Genomic DNA, 19,653 nt, shown 5'->3' with positions numbered 1-19,653 from the left:
TGACTTATTTCACTTAGCCTAGTAACCTCAAGATTCATCCATGTTGTTGCAAATGGCACTATTTCATCTTTTCTGTAAACACCAAAGTAACAAGACAAACAAATGAAGTGACAAAAATTCATAGACACAGACAATAGCTTAGTGGTTACCAGAGGGTAAGCAGAGAGGGGGGTGGGAGATGAGGGTAAACGGGATCAAATACATGGTGACAGAAGGGGAACTGACTCTGGTGGTGAACATACATGATATATAGATGATGTAATACAGAACTGTACACTTGAAACCTATGTAACTTTACTAACACTTGTCAACCAATGAACTTTAATTAAAAACAAAAGAAAGAAAAGTTGCAAGAATAGTGCAAAGACCCCCCCTCCCACCGGTCAACTACCCAAGAGCAAGCTACAGACATGCTGAACCATCACATCTGAATTCTCCCACAATGACATCTCCTACACAAATGGCAAACCATCACAACCAGGAATTAAAAACTGGTACATTACTACCATACACTCCATAGGCACCATTGAACTTTTCTGCCAATTGTCCCAATAATGTCCTAAACAGCAAATGGATCTAAATTAGGATCATGTCATGCAAGATGTCAGGTCTTCCATTTCCTTCAACCTGGGATAGTTTCTATCTTACCTTAACATTTATTATTTTAATGCCTTTGAAGTTTACATGCCAGTTATCTTCAGAATGTCCCCCTGTCTGGAGCTATCTGATATTTTTTTTCATAAATAAATTCAGGTTCTTTGCCTTTGGTTGCAAAAAGTGAGACTGGTTATCAATCTGTCCCATTACTAGTAACGCTAACTTTGATCAGTTGATTAAGGTGGTATCTGCCCAACTTCCTCATTGAAGTTATTTTTACTTTTCTTTTATAATCAACAAGCATTCGAAATCATGCAAACATCCTGTCCCCACCCACTCCTACCTCCACCCACTAGTTTCGATGTCCGTTGATGCCCGATAAGTCATCACCAAGTTTATGCTAGTGGTCACCTTTCAAGTCCATCGTTCCTGCTGCTTTTATTAGTTGGCATTCTACTGTAAACAAGAGCTTTCTTTTTCCTGTTTGTATGTTTCTGTATTCATACATGAGTATCAATTTATTACATAATTGATTTATATTCCAAATTTATTTAATGGATCATAACCCAATCCTATTTTTAATTTGATACTCAACTTGTCACAGGTAAGCCAGGATTAGTAACTTCAACCTGGCTTCTGTGTCCTATGGCATATCCTCGTTATTCTTAGAGCATTTCCTTAGTTTTTGACATAGAAAGATGTACCAAATCATCTTGCACTTTCCCTGCCCCATTAGCCTTTGCTCCAAAGAGTTTTAGTTCCTTTGAGTGGAAAATGATGTATAGGAAACAACATGTGCATTCTAGATTTGTTTATTGCGATTGGAGTCTTACTGCTGTCAAGACCGCTTAGTAAACAAAGCTAGGAAAATACAGTCATATTTTATCATGTATTTTGATGTAAATATGAATATAAAAATACTCAAATGTATATCCATATTTATGAGTGTGTCTATGTATATGGGAAACTGTGAATACATATCAATACCTAGCATATTTGTTTTTTTTCCTAATCTTTTCATGTCTGTAAATTCCTTCTCTAACAGTAAGAAATCTGCTTCTCATTATCCTGAATATATTTGACTCATGTGCTCAGTTCCCTTAAGTATAATCAGTTGATATCATTACTCCCTCCCCCACCAGAATGTCTTCTCACTCCATTAGGGCTGACAACCACGCCAGGACCACATAGGCTCTTCACCCCACGTCAGATGCTCTGCCTGTCCCCCAACCACAATGCAGTGAACTTCCTCGCCCCACTCAACCTCCATCAGTATGTGTTGTTCAGCTCTTAAATGGGGATGTCCTAGCATATTCCAGTGGATCATTTCATCATCCCCCTTTATAGTTGCTTTCCTCCCATATTCAGGCTTGCGCGCGCGCGCGCGCGCGCGCGCGCGCACACACACACACACACACACACACACACACACACACCCTGTCTCCATCATGCCTGGGCCCTGATGCCCTGTGCTGGACTATCCCAACCTATTTGAGTGCCATCCTTGCCTCACATGGTCTGCAACCCCTTGCTCTGGGCCACGCCAAGGGGTTGGTATTATCTTTTTCTGCCACTGTCAGAGGCATTAACTTGGCCAACCCCACCTAATACCTTTAAGACTGACTCATTTAGGAGGAGAAAGGAAGGAAAAGGGAAGAAGAAAGATTCACTGTTTTTGAGTATATGAATGTTTAATTTATAAAAATATCATTAAGCAATGTTTTTCATTCTCTTGTACTTTATTTATTTATTTTACTTTCATTTAGCATTCTGTGGTTAATCTCTACCCATGCTGTCATACATGCGTTTACTCCCTTGCTTCTAGGTTCTACATAGTATTTTAAAGTGTAGCTTTCCTACATTTGATGTGTCCATTACCCCAAGGATACACACTTAGATACTTCTGTGTTACCAAATATTATATGTTCGAAGTTCCTCTTGCTGTTTTTTTTTTTTTATATATCTTTAACAACATGAATTTATGGTTTTCTTGTATCTTTTTTTTTTTTTTTAATGAGCTCAGTATCAATCTGGTACTTGTTTTTCTTATAACTGATCTGTTTTTGTGTTTTTTTCTTTCATTCTGGGAGCTTTCAGAATTTTTTATTTTCATCTTTGATGATCTTAAATTTCACTGTAAAGTACATACCCATGTTTTTCTCCTTCTGGAAAAATTATTGTTGTTAATGTTATATAATGTCAGTAATAATTATTATTGTTATATGATGTCAAATATCATCATATTATTGTTATATGATGTCAAATATCAAATATCATATGATGTCAAGCAAAATAATATCATCATCATCATCATTTCAACTATTTTCTCTTCTCCATTTATTTTTTTCTTCTTCTGGCATTCTTTCTACAACTCCTATTTCTATCTACCATACTTTTATACTTTTTTTCAAAATTGGGGAATATTGGGGAACAGTGTATTTCTCCAGGGCCCATTAACTCCAAGTCATTGTCCTTCAATCTAGTTATGGAGGGCGCAGCTCAGCTCCAAGTCCAGTCACCGTTTTCAGTCTTTAGTTGCAGGGGGGGCAGCACACCGTCTCACGGGGGAATTGAACCGGCAACCTTGTTGCTGAGAGCTTATGCTCTAACCAACTGAGCCATCTGGCCGCCCCTCCAGAAGATTGGTGGCAGCTCATTGTCTTCAACCTAGTTGTGGAGGACACAGCTCATTGGCCTAAGTGGGAATGAGACCAGCAACCCTGTTGCTCAGAACTTGTACTCTTACCAACGGAGCCATCCAGCCGCCCTAATGCACCATATTTTTAATTATACTTTTAATTTTCTCTTTTTATCCTAATCTGTGGTTCCCCGGAAAAAAGAATTCTCAATGTAATCTAGCTCTCAAATTCATTTTCAGTTATATCTATTACTTACTATCTCTACTTATTCTATCTATTTCCTTCAATTATTCTGTTTTCCATACCTACTGTTTCCTCTTTTTAAAATTGTTCTTTAGTTATTTTTTATTGCTAACGCAGTCCCTTCTCTTTTTGAGTTTAATTATAATGCTTACTTTTAAATTCATATACTGTGTGTTTCAATACGTTTACTTTGGGTAGTGTATGTGTTCATCGTGTTATCTTTTATGTGGTTATGGACCTCAGACATGTAGGAATGTATTTCAGTCTGGAAGTTTATGTTGTCTTAGAAGGATCAGCTCCACTTCCTGTGACTTATAAAAGGACAGAGTTGAAATCAATGTATGTCATCCTGGGTTTGTATAGTTTGACAAAGTAAACGTGTTCCCAGTTACTCTGGAACTCTTCTAATCCACCCTTATTTTCAGCCAGTTAACCAGGTAGCCTTACTTTTCAGGGATTCAATGTTATAAGATGCAGCAAGAGGAGGAGACAGTCTTCTTAGGTTTTAGTTCCACCACCCCTGGGGATGTGGAAGAGAGTAATAAATACGCAACCAAGGGTTCAGGTTTACTTAAGCCTCTTTACAACAGTATTTCAGCCCAGCAGATGGAGTGAGGCCTCCCCAACCCAATTTCAGTTTCATGTATTAATCCTTCCTTTCTAATATTTTGTCCATAAAGATATACATTTTTACCTAAGTTTAATCTTTATGTATATCTCTTTTTATGTTGTTAATTTCACTTATAATATATCATGTTTCTAAATATTATTTTTACATTTTAACAGCTATACATTTTAGCAAAATTTTCTAAGTCATTTCCCTGTTTGGGATATTTATGTTGTTTTCTGTAATTGATATTATAGACTATACTACAAAGAGTTCAATTTATCTTGTAGGATAAGTTTCAAAGTACAGGATTTCTGCTGTTATGTCTATGAAGAGAAATATCACCTCACCGATGAGTTGTTCAAATTAGCAATACACAGCAATAGATGCATTATGAGAGTGCAAGTTTATTCCAGATTTTACTGACATTCATTATTAAAATTGAAAATGTGATTGTAGTGTTGCTTCTATTGAAGGAAGAAAAAAAATTCTATGCGTATGTGTTTTTAGCCATGGATATGGAAGAATAGAAAATGATGCATATTGGGATCAACATATGTGTTGGGATATAGATAAATAGATGAAAAGCTGGTTTTTGCTATGTTATAAGTCAGTATGTGGACTTGGTCTTTACCCCGTGATACATAAGGGAGTCCTGTCAGTTGGAAAGATCCAGTGTAAATATCGCATCTTTATCAGAGCAAGATGTTGTCTTCACTTTCTCAGACTTTTGTGTTTCTTTTAAATAGGAGCCTTAGATTTTTGGATGTAGAAGAGGGCAGGGTAAAATAGTGTAGGATCCTTCCAAACAAATGTCTAGGAACTCTGTGATATAGAAGAAAAAAATGTTTTAAAAACCAATTATCAAAAAAGATTGCCAAATATCCAGAAGCAAAATGAGGACAGGACAAAAAAAAAAAAAATTCAAATAAATAAGCAAGAGAGCTGACACTGTGGTTGCCTGGTGTTGGGAGTTTATGGATCCTTGTAAATCAGGGTGGGGACATAACAATCACGATGGGGCAAAAGACATGCTTATGTGCCTATAAGGAACAGGGAGTTATGACTACCATTACTATTTAACACCAGAACTGTGAGGTGGGAATAGGAAGGTTAGAAAGAAATCCACCCACGGGTGAAGGAAAGCTTTCTTCTGCTTGAGATCTTGATGGGGGAAAAAAAAAAAATCTGCCTTAGAAATCAAAAACCTTGGCTCAGAATTTTCATTACCATTGTAGTATAGAAAGTTTAAGCCAAGAAACTATCATAAAAACTGTCCCCAATCCAGATATGTCCCTGGGATGCCTGGCAAAGTCAATATAATGCTGGGAAAATACTGGGGGTGCCAAAAAATGTATACACATGACTTGTATTCATCTTTAGTTATCAGTATATATTAAATATTACAATTTTAATATAGTTTTTTTTTCCTTTCTTATAATGTGTATACATTTTTTTGGCACCTTCTATATTAATATCAAAGGAGGGGAGAAGGACTTTAAAAAAAAATTGGGCTAGAGAAGATATATGGAGTAATTTTTTCTGCGTATTTTATATAGAAATCAGAAACATAGCAATTTCAAACTTGTGTACAAGAAACTAGTGTAAATATACAAAGAAAAATTATATAGTATGGCCTGGATAAATTGATAAATTAACATCATATGAGAAACTTTAACATATATCAATAATTAACACAGAAAATATGTAGAACAATTAATAAAGTCATAGCCATACAGTTTTCAAGATTGATCTACTGGGCATATATGGATGCTGCACCCATATCATAGGGAATGCAGTCTTTCTGTGGAGCATTTACAAAAATGTTTATTCTCTATTTCTAATATGTGATAGCTTATAGAGTCACAAAACCAATCTTACCTAATACTAAAATATCAGTAACATATAGACTTTTCTCTCTGTCCATATTTAAGTTAGATATCAATATCAAAACAGTAACACACACGTTATATTTGAATATTTAAAAACTATTTCACTAATGCGTATATTATAGAAAGAATTACAATAGAAATTAAACATTTTAGAATCTATAGGATAATAATCTATACTATATATCAAAATTAATGTACTACGGCTATATAAAAATCCATAGCTTTACATACATATGTCTGTGTATATGTGTGTGTGTGTGTGGGGGTGTGTGTGTGTGTGTGTGTGTGTGTGGAGAGAGAGAGAAGGAGGAGCTGAATTAGAAGTTAACTTAAAAAAACTTAAGAAGAAGTCAAGTAAAAAAGAAAAAAAAACTAAAACAAAACATGAGAATACATTCAGGTAAAATTTACCAAAGCCAATAATAAGTACAAAACTTAATATTGACGTGAAAAAGAAAACGTAATAATATTGAGTATTCACTCCAAAACTTTTTTGTTGTTGTTGTTGTTTTTTTGTTTTGTTTTTTTTTTTTTTGTTTTTTTAAATACTAATGAATTAGCTTACTTCTAGCCAAACTGATGGGTTAAAAAAAAAAGACATAAGTCAGTTAATGTTAGAAGTAGAAAAGGGGAAGAAATAACAGCTTAAATGGCAGGGGTTTTTTTTGTTTTTTTTTTTAAGCATAAGAAGAGAATGAATAACTAAATGCAAGTAAATTTACTAGAAAAAATGTTAAAAATCTGAATGTGCTTATAACCATTTTAATAATATTTGTTTGAAAATATTGAATGAAATGAAATGAAAATATATATTAATTAAACATGTAGGAAATGCAACCTCTCTTCCCATGGAAAATTCCTGGAGCAAATAGTTTTATGTATGAATCCTAGCACTTCTTGTTTTCATTTAATTTGAAGATCTAATTGGTTTCATTCAGCAATTCTAGCCCTAGCAGTTCTTTATAAAATGGATAATGCCCTTGCTGCTTAAACTCATACAGAATCTAAGAAGCAGATTCCTAAATATGTGTGACATTGTATAACACTGATATCAAAATCATACAAGAAAATGAGAAGTGAAATGATCAAACACTTATAAATGTATACAGAAATACCCTAAAAATATTAATAACAAAACACAGAATACATATGACTAGGCAGAGCTTAGTTCAGGAATATGTACAATTTACTTAACATTGTAAATTAAAAAAAAAAAGTCTTACAATTATCCCATAAGCTATTTTAACATCTGTTTATGATAAAATATCTTAGAAAAGTAAGAAATGATCTTTAATCTGATAAACAGAATTTGCCAGAAACCTGTAGCAAACACCCTTTTTAAATAATAAAACCGCAGAAACATTTTTATTTTTTTTATGTGAAGAACATAAAGCAAAGACCCAGGAATGCTGCTGTCACTGCCTGCATTCTACATTGCATTGGCAGTCCTAGACAACATGATGAGGACAGTAAGTAAAAGCTACAAAAGTGTGAAAGAAAGAAACAAAACTATCATTATTTTTCTTTGGTAAATAATTGTCTACATTGAAACTAACAAAATGAAAATCCTATAGATCAACCATTGGAACCTACTGGAGATTAATAAGAAGGCTCATTGTAAGACCAAGATGCAAAATCAAATAGCACCCCTGTACACAATAGAATAAGTGGTACATGCTATATTTTGCTAACATGGCTGAGAAACAGTGAAAATAAATTTAATAACAATGGTGCAAAACTTTTATGGAGAAAAAAATAAAACTTTATTAAAAAATATAAAGTCAACTGAAATAAATTGAGAAGCACAACGTGTTCATGGATAGAAGACTCAATATAATTTCCTCAAATGGGTCCATTAACTTAATGCAATCCTAATGAAATCCTGAAATGCCTTTTCCTGATAAATGGCAAACTCCAAGTTCATATGAAAATAATGGTCCATAAATATCCCCAAAATTGAATAATAATTATATGGTTTTGATGATGATGATGATGATGATGATGATGATGATGATGATGATGATAAAGAACCACCATTTCAGTCATCAATATTAATTTAAACAGTATGGCATTGGTTAAAATAAAATGCAATAGCAGGGCAAAAATCAAATGTATGTGTGGATTAGATCTCCTCATATGACAGCAGCTTTATTAATGCTTCATTGGCAAAAATTATTCAAGTGTTGAGAAAAATTGACTATTCATGAGGCAGAGGTAAAATTGAATGCCTACTTCATAACAGATTCTGGCCAGATAAAGACACAAATTTGAAAATTCAGCTTTAAAATATTATACATGGAAAAACACTTTCCTGAGATCAAAATAAGAAAGTGTTTCCTAAGCAAAATAATACAATACAAGCATGCCCCCCAATATTCAAGGTGAATATTGATAAATTTGAACAAATTAATATTTTGAAACATAATAAATATTGAGAAAATGAAAATCACAGGTTGAAAAGTGTTTATAATGCATATAATTAATCAGGGCATGATATTCTTTAAATACCCACAAAAATACCCATAATGATAAACAAACAACTCAAGGGAAAATAGTCAAAGAATATGACTAAGAAACTGGAATTATGAATATACTTATGACAAATTGCTGAACCTCGCTAGTAATCAAGGCAATGCAAAATAAAATGATAATGAGAGTCTCATACATGTCAGAATGTCAAAATGGAAAAGTCTGAGGAGCAATTTCTCCATACCAAATAAAGTTAAAGCTACACATAGTATAACTCAGACATTCTACTTCTAGTTATCTATCTGAGAGTATATGGCACACGTGCTCAAGAAATGTAAAAATGTTCTTTGCCACAATGTGATGTTGAAAATGTGTAAGTAACCTCACTAATCCTCAGTTATAGAACTATAAAATAAACTGGGATGGCTTCTACAATCACATACTTCTTAGCAGTTAAAGTGAATGATCAAGATCTCCATTTACTTTCATGGAAAATTATGAAAAATATAATGCAGAGTGGGAAAAAATACATAATTTGTTTAAAATGTCGTGGCCTGTGAAAGTATTGAATATGCTCATGTCTATGTCTGTGTCTATGCCTTTGTCTGCCTGTATCTATCAATCTGGCTATCAATCTATCTATCTATATCTATATAAAAAAACTGGAAATGATTAATGTGAACCTCAGAGTAAGAACTAAATCTGTAAGATTGTATTTATTTGCTCATTGGAAAAGGGTATTGGTGAAAGAAATATAGTGAAATAATGTGTTAAAACTTGATGTACATCATCATTGTATAGTATATATATTTTTTATTCTTTTATACATGAAGAGTATCTCATAATAAAAAAATGGAGATTTCCTGTGAGATATACTTTATTATCCAGATAAAAATGTTATTCATACGAAGACCTGAGTTTGAGCCCCAATTTTGCCCCTATGTGCTTCATTGAATAAACAAAAATAATTGAACCTATTTAATTGGTGGTTTCAGGAATCACTGAGATCCAATGAGAATTAGTTTCTGTTTGTGAAAATGCACTCTAAAATTATAAACTATAATGCACTCTATTAATGTAAGATAACATTTCAAGCAGTATATTGCACATTTGTATAAATTGTATTGTACATTTGTATATATTTTAAGTTTTTCTTACTGTGGAATTAGAAAAAAAAATATTGACCTTCACAAAACCAGAGAAGATTATCCATATCTAAGTCAAAAATAAGCTGGAAAGAATATTTAAAAATACTATAAATTAATGAGTCTCTTATCTAAAGTTTACTTATCTAGACTATTAGGAGCAAACTTAAAATAGGGAATTAAGGAAACATTAAAAACAGTTGTAGGAGTGAAACTATATGATGTTCTTGAAACAGCAAAACTATGGAGACATTTAAAAGATGAGTGGTTGCCAGGGCCTCAAGAAGGAGGAATGAAGGGGAGGATGAATAGGTATAGCACAGGAATATTTGGGGCAATGATACTGTTCTGTATGATGTATACAATTACTATTTTTGTAATGTTGGATGCATGGCATTATACATTTGTCAAAACCCATAGACTATATAACACAAAGAATGAACCCTAATGGAAATTATGGACTTTAGTAGTAATAATGTATTATTATTGGCTCATCAGTAGTAACAAATGCATTACACTAATGAGAGATGTTAATAAGAGGGCGGGGGGGGAAGAGGGGATTTGGGAACTGTACTTTCTGTAACCTTTTCTGTAAATCTGAATCTGCTCTGAAAAAGGAACTATATTAATTTATAACCAACAAAAATGTATAGCACCTAAATTAAAACCACAATACTTAGACTCTAAAGAGATGTCCTGTCTTCATACATGAAGCTCTCAGGCATTATCTCAGCTTCCTCTTTACTTTTGTTTTAGTTATACTTTTAACAGATTGAGGGGACTGATTTTCCACTTAAATTGTTAGTAGGATGCATTCAAGGAAGAAGCAACTCATGTATCCTAACAATTTTCATCTAGTAGTCATACGTAACATTTGAAGGCCTATTAGCGCTATAGCATGTCTATTTGGAAGTGGCTACTTTGTATTATATTTGCCACCCACTCCCACTCCATCCCGACACTACCACCTGGCTACCCTGGAACCTTCCTAGAACCATCCCCACAGACGTCCAGAATCCATTAAATACAGGAATAACACATTACCACCAATGACCTTGAAAGGTCACTTTAGCACTGTGACTGGAGTCCTTCCTGATTGGTGTCTTTGCCTTATTTGTTATCACAATTTTGGAACATCAAGCATGGATAAAAAATTCAAAGAGGCAGAGCAGTTGGAGGAAATTTAGAATACCAGTACAGGTGAGAGACCCACACACAGGTGGAAATGAAGACTCCTATTTTTGAAGAAATGTATAGCTTTAACAAGCTTTATTCTTTTAATTTTGTAATGTTTTTACAATTTTCAAAGTGATACTGCAACAATGAATCATATAGGAAATTTAAAATTACCTTCCCCATGCTCTTTTTCTGATGTTAGAAAAGTACTTAAAATTCTTTGGAACTGTTTTTGTTTGATATATATTTTTTTCTTTTTTAAAAGATATGAGTTGCCCCCATCTTCCAGGGTTGGCTTCTGTGTGCTCTCATGTTGAATCCCATTGTAGCCTAAATGTGAAATTTAGAATTGTCTATTATGGCTCTGCATTTCTATGAGGCTAACAATTTTATCTTAGCCATCATTGCATAACCTAACATAGATTCTACACAAAATACTGAATAAATATTTGTCAAAACATGTAAGTTTAGTTATCTACAAAAATGTAATTGCTTGCAATTTTTTACTGATGATATTGGATAAATAAAATTGAATGTTTTGAGAAAAGACATATTAAATATAGAGAAATAAGCATCTTTTATTTTTTTTTATTTTTTCCAGAAGAAAGAATTATCAACATGCAAGTTCAGACAGTCACAAAATTCAAAACAGTTACTAATGTTGTTGGATATTTAAAGGGCTTGACTTCTCCAGGTAAGTAGGGTTAAGTATTGCTTTATAATAATTTAATAGCATAGCTAAATATCCTATTTTAGATATAACCAGAAGTTTATACCACTTGAAGAGTGGGTCAGTGTGAAACTATGAAGTGGATCTTTATGCTTTTTCTTACCATATGTCTTCAAAAATAAATCATAGTAGGGAGTGTAAGAGAGGAAGAAAAACAAAACATAGAAAACAGAGTTTAGATTTGTTAAACTAGGCATGTGCCTACCTAGCAAAGAAAAGTTATGAAATTCAATGTTTTCTTTTCTGGTCTTTTTATTCTCTATAACACCATTGAAGGCAATTTTATAAGAAAATATTATTGTTTTTAAGCGAAAACATTTTAGTTTTAATGGTGTGTTTTTTAAAAAAAATAATAATATTTTTTTGTCTTTAGATCTAAACTTCCACTGTTAATCTACATCCCGTTTGTGAACCTTGTTTCACTGACAGTTCTGACTAATACTTGTATGGTTTTAGGCTTTGATGATGCTTATGAAAATGATCACCTGGTTAAATTTTAAATAAATTTACACTTTGTTATAGGATGCTGATGGAATCTTCAGATGATATTACACTGGATAAAAAAGTAAAAATAACTGACACATATAATAAGAGATTAATAGCAACACTTCCAAATACACTGGGAAATTGAATCACATATTACTGTCTGATACGCTGGTTATGCAGCGTAAAATGCAACAATATTTTTACTACACTTGTGGCATTTCTATTAATTAGGTTGGAACATTTACTCAAGTTTTCTTTGGACAATTTTTATTCTACATGAATTTAGTCAAATTGATCTCACAATTGCTAACCCAGAGAATTATGAGATCAAGTTTTAGATCCCACAAGTTTCTTGCCAGCCAACTCTCACAAAAATTCATTGCAGAAGCAATATTGAAAAACTGATCATCAAACAAGATATAAAGAAATTTGAAAATTGTTCCCATTGTGTTTCAACCATTTCAACAAATTCCCACCATAAGAATCTATAATTGAAGTACTAGAAGTATATGTCAACATTCATGTATTTGCAAGTTATCAAAAATAAACAAATTGTATAATATTATATTAGCTTTAGGTTAAACACTTTCCATATTGAAATTCAATCCAGAAAAAAAAATATATAATTTATTTACCAGTAGTATTCTTCAGTGCATAAACAAAGTTTCTCAAATGTTGTTTGTTTAAATTCTATACAAAAATACTGGCTGTTTATTCACATAATTTTTTTAATGACTTTGAAAGTTAGAAACAATCATCAATTAGTATTAAAGTTTTTAGATGTGGTTTATTTAGAATAAAGACAATTCCAAACATAATGTTCACACATATCTGGGGAACCCTCAGGGTTCCAATATTTACAGACACAGGATATATACTATTAATTAAATTTTGATAAAATGTCAGCAGATCAAATACATTGCTGGTACCAATATCAGTGTGGACAACTAAAATAGCTTTACAGAATCATGTTTCTTTCCCATAAGGTAGCTTTTTGATACTATGAGTTAATTGGAGATTAATTCATTCTACATATATGCAGTACTTGTTATGTGTCAGGTACTGTTCAAAGGGCCTTACAAATAGTAACTAACTTAAAACTCAAAACAATTGAATGATGTATGTGCTGTTTCTATTCATTTCATGGTTGAAGAAATTAAAATATAAAGAGGTTAAGTAAGCTTCCTAAGTTCACACAGCTGGTAAGTTGAGTTCAAACCCAAGCAGGCAGGCTTCAGAGTCTGCACACTTAACCATTGAGCTATGGGACATCTCCTACTGAAATTACACTGTGCAAAAATGTCTTATTTATGCAAATGTAAAGGGCTACTTAGTCACATAATTTTAGCTCTCTACCAATAATATTTACTGACAACAAAATCAGAGAAAATTCCAGAAATATGTTTTTAACTTTCCTTATTAACGACAAGTCAGTAATGTACATTGAACAGCCATATCCATGTGTCACTGAGACCTTTCTAATAGACTTTATATGATTATATAAAATAAAATATGTGAAAAGGAAACTTTTACAGCAGTTGGAAGCCTCTTGATGTCACAGATTTTTTTTTTTTCTTCTGAGAAAGAAGGGCTAAAACTATGATTTGGAAGCTATAATTAATTCCCTAAATACTTCATTTATTACAAAATCCATTCAATGACTACCACAGTTTTTAATATTTACAGCTACTAAATAACTACTCCCTCAAAGGTATTAATAGTTCATTAATATTTACTGAGCATACACATACTGTTTACAGGACACTTCCCACTATGATTCTGGGAAAATGTTAGATAAAGGTTTCATTGTGACATATTTGTATACCTCATTAATTAATATGCTTGTTGCAAAGGACAGTAATACGGATCTAATCTTTGGATTCATAATTGGGTTCAGCAGCTGCCTCTGCTTTGATATACACAGATGTGTGAATGAAGACAGTGGGTGAAAAATGTAAAGTAGTCTTAATTATTAGAACAATTTTGCATAATTATTGCTCAGTTGTGCAATAGGATTATGTAAATGTCATTAAATTGATTGTTAATGGCTCTTGTTTCCTTCTATTTCCAGACCGGTATATTATAGTTGGCAGCCACCATCATACTGCATACAGTTATAGTGGACAAGAATGGGCCAGTAGCACTGCCATAATCACAGCTTTTATCCGGTCCTTGATGTTAAGAGTTAAGAGAGGGTGGAGACCAAACCGCAGTATTGTTTTCTGTTCCTGGGGAGGAACAGCTTTTGGCAATATTGGCTCATATGAATGGGGAGAGGTAAAGTACACTAGTTACCATTCTCTCTCTCTCTGTCTCTGTCTCTCTCTCTCTCCCTCCCGCCCCCTTCCCGTCCTCCCTTCACTCCCTGCCCCCTCGCAGACTGTAGTAGACAAATTAAATTGTTGAAGCCAAGGACAAGAATATGCATTTCAACCAGGGTGTCATACGTGTTAGGTTGCTGACATCACTCATGAAAATGAAGAGGAATTAGAAATAGACTGCAGTGAATGGTATGTGACTGACCAACTGTCTTATTCACGTTGCTTCCAGATCTACAGACTCTGATACACCCACAAAAGTTTTTACCTGGTTATTGTGTATCTCCTTAGACAGGTTGACAAGTAGAGGACAAGAAAGGAGATACATATCATGACCTTTCTTTTTAAAACTTTCTAACAATTATCTACAATTAGGAAGCAATCTCCTATGTTAAATGTTTATAATCTTAGCATTATACCTTAGCTATGTAATACAGAGAATGGACTCAAAATAGTGGTTTTCTTTCTTCCTACTTATTTTTCTCCCTCCTTCCCTCTACTCTTGCATCCCTATCTCCCTGCTCCTTCTTACCTACCTACCTACCTGCCTGCCTGCCTGCCTACCTACCTTAAGAATATTTTGTCCAAATGAAAGAGTCATGGTTAGAAAACAACTGGAGTTTTTAAGTTTCAAATGTTTTTGATATGCCTACAATTCACAGATGCACTGTTTTTAAAGGGATATGACAAGGGATAATTGGATTGATACCATATTAATGACAACGAAAACATTGTAAAACTCTTGGATATTTTATTGACTTTTACATATTTTTTGTAAAGATGTACAATGGAATATGTGGTGGGGGAAAACTGTGTAGTTTTAGCTAGGGAAGCAAAACCATTTTAGCTTATTCACTACCTCAGCTTTGGAGAAAACAACCCTAGCTATCTAATGGGAAAGTCTCTTGTTTCATTTTACTATTTAAGCCCTCAAAAACAAAACAAAACAAAACAAACAGAAAAAAAGAAATGTCTATTGACTATCAAAGAAAATATCAAAAAGATATAAAAGAAAATAGCAGTGTCTTTAATTTGATGGAGAGAAAAGTCAAAATTGAGAAACAATTTATAGTATAAAGTTTATCAAAATTCACACATTACAAATTGGAATGCTTTCCCACACGTAAATTAATGGTGTGAATGCCTGTTCCATATTCAAAAGAATTAATTCAAATAAATAAATTCCTCTGCTGAAAGAAACTTTTTAAATTGAAAATTTTTTAGTAAGATAGAAAATGTAATAGCTAAAACAACCTCTCAAACTTCAGTTCCAAATTACTTGCTTTAAAGATGTAAATAAGTTTAAAAAAAAAAAACTAGGGAACATATTTGTGATTTTGGCTGACTTTAATAATTCACAATATATTTATCATAAAGAAAACAAGGTTTTAATTTTCCTTATAACAGTAAGGCACATTTTGAGATGTCTTGAAGATTCTTTTCAAATTCCAAAAATTTATTCCTCTATATCATACAGCCTTCTCCATATCTATCTAGTAACTTCCACAATCAATTTATGTTAATCCTCAACTAATATGCATATTTCTAAATTATTTTCTAAAAGCAGGTTTGTCTAACATTATTAGTTCCTAACTTAAATATCCTGAACCCCTGTGCATGGGGAAATTTATTACAAAAAAGTCCTTGAATTTATTTGAGCATCAAGCATCATAGCTTATAAGTTGACTCAATTATGTGGCCTTGCATATATTTAAATAATTATATTTTTAAATTAAGTAGATATTTTTTTGATTAATAAAATACAAATTCATTCTTAAGTTTCACTGAAGCTGTTGTAACTTTTGGAGATTTTATATTTTCTCAATCAACAGATTTTATTATTACAACTACTATAATGTGGGAGTCCATAGGAAAGATTATTTATGTTACAAAGATTAGGGACCTGTATCCTAGAATACGTATTTATGTATATATGTGTATTTGACAACTAATTATGCATTCAGGCACTTTCTGGCTTTTCTCGTGACTTTTGGACAGCAATGTATGAGTAAAGAAAATGGTGAAAAATATATAGATTTGATTGTTAGCTTTAAAAATACACTATTTTAAAATACTATCTCAGAAAATAATTTCAATACAATTTATGAAACTATTGTGTAACTACCTAGTTGGGGAGTTTAGAAAACTGTTGTTTTTTTGTTCTATGTACTGTGATTGAATCTACTTTTTTTAAGAGAATGAAACATTTTGTACTGAAACCAATTTATGCTCTGAAAATATTTCCTAGTGAAGATGAGTGAGGAAAGCACTTGATGACATTTTATATTGTCCTATTTAATTTTATTTGCACAGTTACCCCTGGAAACCCATAGATGTAATTAAAAGGATTAGGTGATATTGGTCAATACACTTAAAAATGAAGTTTATAGTGATAGTGTTATTACACAATTAACTTAATACTGATTTTATTCTTGGGGACAATTATTTTGCTGAATAGATTTTTCAAAAAATACCATTTCTTCTGTGAGTAATCTTCATTTTTCACAGGATATTGTGAAAATACTATAGATTTCAGTGAAAGAAGTCTGAGTTCAAATCTCTACCATAAAGCATGTGGTCTTAAGCAAGATTAACTTCCCTAAGACTTGATGTCTCAAATGAGTACACAAATGCCTGTAACGTAAGGGTCTCTCGGGAATAAAGTGGACTAACATATAGACAGTAACCGTGTGCTACTGTGTAAACAGAATCTGTTTCTGCATTGTACTTGTGTAGCAATGGACTTTAAAAATGGACTTTAAAAATATTATGTGTAAAGAAGAGTACTTGAGCTTAAAGTTTATAATTTCTCTTCATTTAAAAATATAATAATAATTAGATTTAAACAAGTTGTCTTTTCACCTCTCTTCAGAGATATAGCTGAATTTTCAACATAAAATAGGAGTAACATTGTTGATTTGCTAGGTATACAAGTCCTCACAGTCTTTCATGTGATAGTGTTGGAAGAAGAAATAGATGTTCCTAAGACATGAAATAATGCCATTTTGGGGAATAGGGTTCAGCAGAGAAGTGGAAAAACTATTCTATTGAATCATTTTATGCTACTAATGTGCAGGAAATGCATCAGGTTTTATTTCAGGTAATATGTGCAGGGACACAGTTGTATTATTCCCTATTTTACTCAGAATAAAGAGCCACTTTGTGTGAAAAGCAGCTCATTGCTTCAAAGGAAAAGGTCGGTTTATTAATCACTGAAATAGTTTTCCCATGTCTGTTCTATAATTCAAAGACTATAAAATTAAGTGCTGTCACTAGACCAAATATTCCGTTCTGTATTCTGTATTTCATAATATGTTAGCCATTTAAGAATAGTTTCTCTTAAAAGTTGACTTCTTTCAGGAACATGCTTTAAAATATTTTATACATGCTATACGTAACTCCTCAACACGCTTATTTAAAATTATTTTATGTCTTTGCATATGCTTATTAAAGAGTATGATACTGCTTTTTTTTAAAGTACTTGTGCAATGCAATGATTTTAAGTAGAAAATGTTTTATTATTTAATATAAATTGATTAAATAGAATCTGTTGTTTTTATTTATGTTAGAGATAGATTTCTCCTTTCTTTTTTTTTAATTTTAGGATTTCAAGAAGGTTCTGCAGAAAAATGTTGTGGCTTATGTTAGTCTCCATAGTCCCATAAGGGGTAACTTAAGTCTATATTCTGTAGCTTCACCATCTCTTCAGCAACTGGTAGCAGAGGTAAGATGAACCACCTTTTTATAAAATGATTATGCAAAACAGCCTTATTCTCTATAATTTGGCATTTCTTGATATTTTCATATAGATAGATAGATAGATAGATAGATAGATAGATAGATTTTAATATGCATAAAAAACATCTAAGTATTTTAAGGAATGATCTAGTATAGAATTTTCTTCAATATGCCTTTAACCAATTTCTTATGTCCTGACATTTTTCACTTTCTATTCTGTTATGGTTATAGTTGTAGGTATGAATTATGCAGTTACAGAGAATGTATGTCAATTGTAAATTTATTTCTTAAAAATTGATTTTAGCTCTCAAGTACCCAATTCTGCCAGTCTTGGCATTTTAGGGTAAACTTGTTGCTTTTGGATTTCTTCCCCCTCGTTCATGTTTTGAGTAAATTTAGGACCGTTCCTATGTTTTCAATTAAATTGTAAAACCCCCAAGAGCAGGATGTGTATAATTGAGTGATGAATAAACTCAACGTATTTAGAAAACATTGTTTTAAGAACCATGGAAAGGAAAACATGCATTTTTGTACAAAGTAACTTCAAAGAAATGTAGTTTGTGATAATGTCTCACTAGAGTTATTATTATTTTTTTTTAATTTGGTTACTTCTCTCCTGTTTCAAAGAATTATGCAGAACATTTTTTCTGTTTACTCGTAGAATTGATACTTTTATTTCTGCATTCTTTTTATGACTTTTTACTGCAGATAAAATGATATGTTACTTCTCAGAATGAAAGCAATCATGCCACCACTAGGGGGTGGTTTCTTCCCAACTCCAAGGGCTATTAGTATATAAAAAATGACCTTTCTTCGCCCACAGAATTTCAAATAAGTATCACAGAAACTGAATTAGAAAAAGGAAGAGATAATGAACAGTGCTTTGGATTAGCTATAATTCTTGACTGAAATGCAACGCAAACTAACATTTTATGACTTTCATAAAGTATTTTCTAGTTTAATAATTTTCATTGACATTTCCATATGTAGTATAATAAATAATACATTATGAAAGATGAAATGGATACATCTGTACATTTAAAATCAGCCAAACTCTAATGTGCATGCCCTACATTATATTCAGATCAGAAAGTAAATTATTCCTGCTCTGTATATTGATTTGAAATCTCTGACTCTCTGTGGGGACAGAGTCCCAGAGAGCAGTTTCCAGGCTCTCGGACTTGTGTGGGGAGGTGCTGGCTCTGGTAGTGAATGACCATCAACTGTGATTGGTTGGCCATCAGCTGTAACTGGTGAGCCAATTGGCTACAGATGTAACTGCGGGGCTGCGTTGATTGGTTGGTTGGTTGGCAGGCAGGGAAGTGAATGGTGGACTGCAGATCCTGTAGCTACTACTGCCTGTGTCTGACCCGGCTGTCAGAGAGAATATAGTGGTATGACTCCCCTACCTATGGCTCCGTGGGTGTTCCTTTTTGGCCTCACCATATCCTGCGTTCTTATGTGGGGAGCGGGACCAGAGGCCCCGCAGGCCGCCCCGCACGACACTCTCTTATTTGCCTGGGAAAACCTCAAAACAGGAAAATTAGGGCAGTTACCTCTCTTGGAGAGATATTTCTGAATAGATGGGTGATTAGAAAGAAGAAAGTAGGAGC

At 32.9% G+C, this 19,653-nt stretch overlaps 1 protein-coding gene across 1 annotated transcript in view; it reads left to right on the top strand.

The window, feature by feature from the left end:
- Positions 1–19,653, top strand: part of NAALADL2 (N-acetylated alpha-linked acidic dipeptidase like 2) — an 890,763-nt gene that overhangs the window by 569,503 nt on the left and 301,607 nt on the right. The window contains exons 7-9 of the mRNA XM_033130693.1: positions 11,370–11,462; positions 14,056–14,261; positions 17,907–18,026. Coding sequence (XP_032986584.1) covers positions 11,370–11,462; positions 14,056–14,261; positions 17,907–18,026 — 419 coding nt within the window. The remainder of the gene's footprint in view (positions 1–11,369; positions 11,463–14,055; positions 14,262–17,906; positions 18,027–19,653) is intronic.

This window comes from Rhinolophus ferrumequinum, chromosome 2 (assembly GCF_004115265.2).
Source record: "Rhinolophus ferrumequinum isolate MPI-CBG mRhiFer1 chromosome 2, mRhiFer1_v1.p, whole genome shotgun sequence".
In the NCBI taxonomy this organism is placed as follows: domain Eukaryota; kingdom Metazoa; phylum Chordata; class Mammalia; order Chiroptera; family Rhinolophidae; genus Rhinolophus; species Rhinolophus ferrumequinum.
This window is presented reverse-complemented; position numbering and strand designations above follow the sequence as displayed.